At 42.1% G+C, this 6,428-nt stretch overlaps 1 protein-coding gene across 1 annotated transcript in view; it reads left to right on the top strand.

Moving 5' to 3' along the window:
* The window catches only part of USP37 (ubiquitin specific peptidase 37), a 57,823-nt gene that overhangs the window by 46,452 nt on the left and 4,943 nt on the right, over nt 1-6,428 (top strand). The window contains exons 19-21 of the mRNA XM_015416203.1: nt 1,530-1,696; nt 3,673-3,733; nt 4,749-4,864. Coding sequence (XP_015271689.1) covers nt 1,530-1,696; nt 3,673-3,733; nt 4,749-4,864 — 344 coding nt within the window. The remainder of the gene's footprint in view (nt 1-1,529; nt 1,697-3,672; nt 3,734-4,748; nt 4,865-6,428) is intronic.

Genomic DNA, 6,428 nt, shown 5'->3' with positions numbered 1-6,428 from the left:
TGCCTGCCCTTCTGGGCATGCTCACTGGGGCTCCTGGGCATGCTCAGTTGGGCCAGGCACGAAAATCCTTCTAGAAGAGCTTGCTAGGCACCAGCAGATCCAGCGCAGGCGCACTAGATCCCATTGGTGTGAATGCACAGATGACCACTCGAAGATCACCAGTTACTGGTAAGCAACCTGTTTTTACTGTGTTAAAACAAGAGACTCTCTTAGTTGCCCACAAACACCCTCCCAAAGACAGTTATCAACAGTTTACATTACGCTCTACACAAACTATACTTTAGTACAACAGCATATAACCTTCAAAGACATAATAATTCCAAATTTAGAACATATCTTAGACTGAAGTGATGTTTAGAAAGTCAAAGTGAACTCCAGCCAGTTTGTAACCATCCTCTGTTTCTTCTTTCTTCTTTTATATCAACCAGTACAGTTTCTTTAATTTATACTCCAAATAAGGGATTAAAATAAACTGTAATCCAATTGACTATCTTCATAAGAATCCAGTTTGGCCAAATTTTCATTCCAAAGGGACTTTAGTAAAATCAAAACTAATCCAAACGTTCCAATTTTATAATCCACAAGGTCACATTTGAAGAGTAGAGTAGTTATATCAGGAATATAATAATCCCGGACATCAACTGTTTCCTTCTTAGCCCTTGAAAAGTATTCCAGATACCAAGTTCTATGATTCTTTGCCAAGCCGCTTCGGGGGGGGGGGATCCTTTCCCCCCATCCATTTTTTTTAAAATCTCTTTAAAGGGCTATACCATCTAGTTCTCTTCTAGTCACAGTGCTTTATAAGGTACTCACAGTGTTAAGATTTATTGAAGCTTCATATGAGGTCTGCTGTTTTCCCCTGTCCCTGTAGTCACGGCTCTGCAGCTATGGGAAACCACAGATGCTCTCGCTCGGATTTGGGCTTCAGGGTTCCTGGACTCGATCCGTTCTCCGCTGCCACTCACGGAGAGTCCAAGATCAAGCCCCCTGCTTGGGCCCCTCTTCAGGGGAGCCTGAAAGAGTTCAATAAACCTCGAATCCTCTCCAAAACCAGTCATCTAGCACAGGTTCTTGGGATCTCTCTTAGAGCTTGTCCACCACCGCTGTGCCGAAAACCAGAAGTCTCTCTTTGAGCGGCTTTTACAGAAAAACTGAAAAAAAGTTACCAAAGCAAATCAGGAAAGGCAGAAGTTAAGGGATAATATCCTTGCTTGATTTTCCTCTTGATGCAGACTACCATATGTGGCTGTGAAACTTGCAGAATGTGAATTTTTTTTAAAAAATGCATAGTAGAACACTTGACAGCCTTCATTTTAGTGAGCATCTTTATTCAGATGGGGAAAAGTTCACGACTGCTGAAACTTTCTCTTGGATCGTATCCATGTTTAGATGGTTCCAGACCAGTAGATGTTACTCTGCATTCAAATCTGAGTATCTTAAATAGGACTTAACTGGTAGCCTTCAAAAGAAGTTCCTGTCCTGTCCCCCAGGAGAACTAGAGCATTACTGTGGTGTGTTTGTTTCCATAGGATTTGCCAACTTCACTGAGATAAGTAAAGATTGTGATGAGAACAAGGAAAATAAAACTCCAGAAGGTGCTCAGGGGGAGGTTGATTGGCTGCAGCAATATGACGTGGAGCGAGAGAGAGAGGAACAGGAGCTCCAGCAAGCTTTAGCTCAAAGCCTTCAAGAACAAGTAAGAGCTATGGTCTCCTTCTCAAGCACTGCAGACCCATCAGGCATTCCTCCCCTGGTGCTAGGAAGTTACTTAACATTCAGTGTGTCTGTTTGGAAGAACTGTTTGGAAAAAAGGGTCTTTTAAGATCACTACTTCTGTTTGCTAATCAGGTGCTTAGAAATTCTTGGAAGTTTGGATAAAAGCTTTTTATAAAGAGATAAATACATTGCTGGATTTGACATATTTTTGAGTAGTGTGTTTAGCAAAACTGTTCCAGCTGTAGAATGGAAACTTTGGAATCTTTGACTCAGGTCCATGCCTCCATTTTTTTCTCATATAGAAACACTGTTTTCACTAGTGTATTAGTCTTTAAGGTGCCCCAAGGCTCCTGTTTATTTGTACTGCGATAAACCAATGTGGCTGCCTCTGGAATTCCCATCCTGAATTACCTGCTCTTGTTGGTAAACCATTTAGGATCACGAATCTTTCTCATAAATTGGATATTGGAAAACAGCCTCCAGAGAGAAGGCTGCTCTTAGTTGTGTTGTTTTCTCCTTTAACCCAGGATCTTAGTAACTTGCCTGCTGTACTCTGGGGGAAATGCCTGATAATTAGACCTTTTAACTTTCCTTGTGGAAATGCAAATACTTGAACTTAAAACTTTGAACGGCTTGCGTTGTACAGTAATGTAGTGAAGTTATAATTTTCTGACATGGCCACAAGTAATCCAGAACCTAATCTCTGAGGCAGCAAAACTACTGCAGATTTTGAATTGGACTAGCCTTTTGAATACAGAGTTAATTAGTAAAATGTGGTACAGAATTGTCTATTAAAATACATTATAGGTTTATGCTCTCTCGACAAAACCATAATTGTTACTGGCATAGTATTACTGCTTTTGCTTGTAGTGGATATGGCATGATTCCCCAGCACTGCCACCTAAAATCCATTGTGATGGTGGCTGTAGTGAAAGTTGGTCATGGGAATAATTGAAAACTAATTCAGATTATTCTTCAAAGAATAGTCATTTCTTTTAGCTGAATACACACATAGTGAGGAGAAAATCTTCAGTGTGTCCTTGATTATATTCTCCATGCTACCTCTTTCCATATGTGCACTTAATAGCCACACAGTAACATCTCATTCTGTAACCTTTTGAGGAATTATGCATGGTGAAGGTGGAGTGGAGGTGGGGAGTGTGTGTGTGTGTGTGTGTACCTAGCCATGGTCTGTTTTTTGTTAAGCTGTAAGCTGCGGTGGCTCAAGTGGTTAAGACGCTGAACTGCAGGCTGTGGAAGGTCAGTAGTTCAGCAGTTCGAGACCCGGGTGCCGCATGACGGAGTGAGCTCCCGTCTCTAGTTCCAGCTCCTGCCAACCTAGCAGTTTGAAAGTAAGAAATTGCAAGTAGATAAATAGGTACCACTTCGGTGGGAAGGTAACAGCGTTCCGTGCGCCTTGGTGTTTAGTCATGCCGGCCACATGACCACGGGAACGTCTTCGGACAGCGCTGGCTCTTCGGCTTTGAAACGGAGATGAGCACCGCAACCCTAGAGTCGGATTCGACTGGCTTTCGAGCAAGGGAACCTTTACCTTTAAACACTACTAGTTTACTTTTTTAATTCAGTGGGGAAGTTTGTGAGGCTTAGTGGAGTAGCATACATTTGAAGTGTTGTAAAAGAGTTTGTTTGAGACAATTGTGCTGTACTTTGCAAGCAGTTCACATTCATCTTAGTGCTTTTTTTAATTAAAGGTGCAGAGAGCATAGTGTGGCACTAGGGACTTGCCACTATGCATACCAAGCTTGAACAACCTTTTATTTAAAATTTGTCCTTTGGAACATTTGGGCTCTCACTAGTCACAGACATTCCTGCACAGGGGATGTGTTTTGTTATAGAAACGGAGGCAGCCTAGCTTTTGGTGGCAGGAGAGGGAAACCTGCCCCAGGAACAAGGGAAGTGTCTCAGTAATCTAAACTTGCTCCTCTCCCCTAGCAGGAGGCGCGGGAACAAAAAGAAGACGACGACCTTAAACGGGCCACTGAATTAAGTCTACAAGGTAGATACACAAAAGCAAATATTATTTTTTAAAATATTGTACTTGAACACTCAGAGCACTTTAAAGGGGGTAATGAAATTCTGTTCAGAAATCTCAAGGGACATCAAGCAGCAGTTCATCTTTTGTTCAGAATGCCCCTCTCTGAAATGTTTTCCTTGTTTAGCTGAAACTAGTTGCCTTCCCATGGCATTTCTCAGATTTTCCTAAGAGGGAACTCCAAATTCATTTCAGATCTCGTTTTGTACAAAGTGTTGGTGACAACTCTGTTAAAGCTTTTGCAGAGCATGAATAAATTGATCTAGTTCTGAAAGTGAGCCTTCTATATCCACTGCTAGTCTAGTACATTCATCTCTGAACTGTTGGTTACTTCACATATGCCACCACTCAGCATGGATTCTTCAGATATTAGCTGCCTATAGGCAGTTCTCTACAAGCAGCAAAAGTTACAGTTCATAATTTGGCAGCATATGTGAAGTCACTGGCAGTTCAGAGATGGAACTTTGAGTCTAGCAGTGGCTGCAGCATAGGGTTAGGGTTATATAAATACTTGTTTATTAAGCTATGGGCACTATAGACTACAGGAAGCAAAACTGCATATATTCTGCTCAGCCCAAGTGGACAGTAAATTTCCATTGTGAAAACTGAATCATGTCATGAGAGAACCATGAAGAGGCAAGATGCTGCCAACACTTCAGTGGTGTGCCACCTTCAAGTGGAGCACCAAAATTTGGGATATAAACCTTTAGAAGTTTAATGAAGTTGTCTTTCATAAATGAGGTTATTTGCATTTTTTAAATCTAATTGTAACATTGAAAGTGTAGGTGTTTCCTGTGCCTCTGTATTTTTTGCAGGTAATAAAATTCCTTGAAATCCATGTTATTTCCTCGGCAAAAGATAGTTGGATTGTTTGGACTTTACAGTGAACTTGTTTGTCTACTCTGCTGTAAAATTTTGTCCTCTTTGTTTCATGCATGAAGTCAAGAGTCTTATGCAGAATTGTTTTCATGCTGTTTAGAGTTTAACAGCTCTCTTCTGGACAGCATTGGCTCTGATGAGGACTCTGGGAATGAGGATGTCTTAGATATGGAGTACTCAGAAGCGGAGGCTGAAGAACTGAAAAGAAATGCTGAGGTGATGATCTGTGATATTGGAGCCCTGCACTGAAGGGCTTACTGTTGCTCCATGTGGAACAAAACCATGTGTTAAATGTCTCCTGTTTTCATAGTATAGGTTGCATTGTATAATATATTTGGCTGTCTACCAATGTCTGTAAAGCTCTCTCCATTGCTACACAGACTCACTGAGAGACAGTGGTATACATTGAGCCTTGGAGGCTCCAAATTCTTGCCTTGTCATGTGTTCACTTGGGCAGACTAAGTTACTTTCATCTTAGAGATTGGGGAAGAAGTGATTTGCATCTGGGGAGGATGTGAAAAATCAGTGTGCTTATTAACTTAACTAGAGAGAGAGAGAAGAGATTGGATTTATACCCCGCCCTTCACTTGGAGTCTCAGAGCGGCTTACAAACTCCTTTCCCTTCCCCTCCCCACAACAGACACCCTGTGAGGTGGGTGGGGCTGAGAGAACTCTGACACAAACTGCTCTTTTTCAAGGACAGCTGTACTAGAATTCAGTGTTCTCCTTCAGTGGGGGTGAAGTCATACAGAAAGTGGTTAGGTCATCATGCCTCTGCTCCCTTGAATAGACTATGCCCTCCCCCCCCCCAAGCACCAAGAATACAGTGCATCCCTTGCCCCAGACTGAGAGTTCCTATCTATATGTTATGGCTAATAGCCACTGATGGACTTCTGCTCCATATGCTAATTCCCTCTTGAAGCTGTCCATGCTTGTAGCCACCGCCACCTCCTGTGGCAGTGAATTCCATGCATTAATCACTCTTTGGGTGAAGAAGTACTTCCTTTTATCTGCTCTAACTCGAGTGCTCAGCAATTTCATGGAGTGCCCACGAGTTCTTGTATTGTGAGAAAGTACTTCTTTCTCGACCTGCTCTATCTCATGCATAATCTTGTAAACCTCAATCATGTCACCCCTCAGTCGTTGTTTCTCCAAGCTAAAGAGCCCCAAGCATTTTAATCTTTCTTCATAGGGAAAGTGTTCCAGCCCTTTTATCATTCTAGTGGCCATTTTCTACACTTTTTCCAATGCTATAATATCCTTTTTGAGGTGTGGTGACCAGAACCGTACACAGTACTTCAAATGAGGTCGCACCATTGATTTATACAGGGGGATTATGATACTGCCTGATTTGTTTTCAATTCCCTTCGTAATAACGTTGTGCTTTTTTATTGCAGTTGCACACTGTCTAGACATTTTCATTGAGTTATCTACTACGACTCCAAGATCTCTCTCTTGGTCAGTCTCTGCCAGTTCGGACCCCATCAACGTGTATTTATAGTTAGAATTTTTGGCTCCAATGTGCATCACTTTGCTCTTGGCCACATTGAACCGCATTTGCCACGTTGATGCCCACTTGCCCATCCTCAACAGATCCCTTTGGAGTGCCTCACAATCCTCCCTGGTTCTCACCACCCTGAACAACCACCTGTCATCTGCAAATTTAGCAACTTCACTGCTTACTCCCAACTCCAAATCATTAATAAACAAGTTAAAAAGCATCGGACCCAGTACTGATCCCTTCAGTACCCAACTGCTTACCACCCTCCACTGAGAAAAT

Source organism: Gekko japonicus, unplaced genomic scaffold (assembly GCF_001447785.1).
Source record: "Gekko japonicus isolate JY-2015 unplaced genomic scaffold, Gekko_japonicus_V1.1 scaffold2609, whole genome shotgun sequence".
Lineage (NCBI taxonomy): Eukaryota > Metazoa > Chordata > Lepidosauria > Squamata > Gekkonidae > Gekko > Gekko japonicus.
The sequence above is the reverse complement of the archived record's forward strand: the minus strand, read 5'-3'. Positions and strand labels throughout refer to the sequence as shown.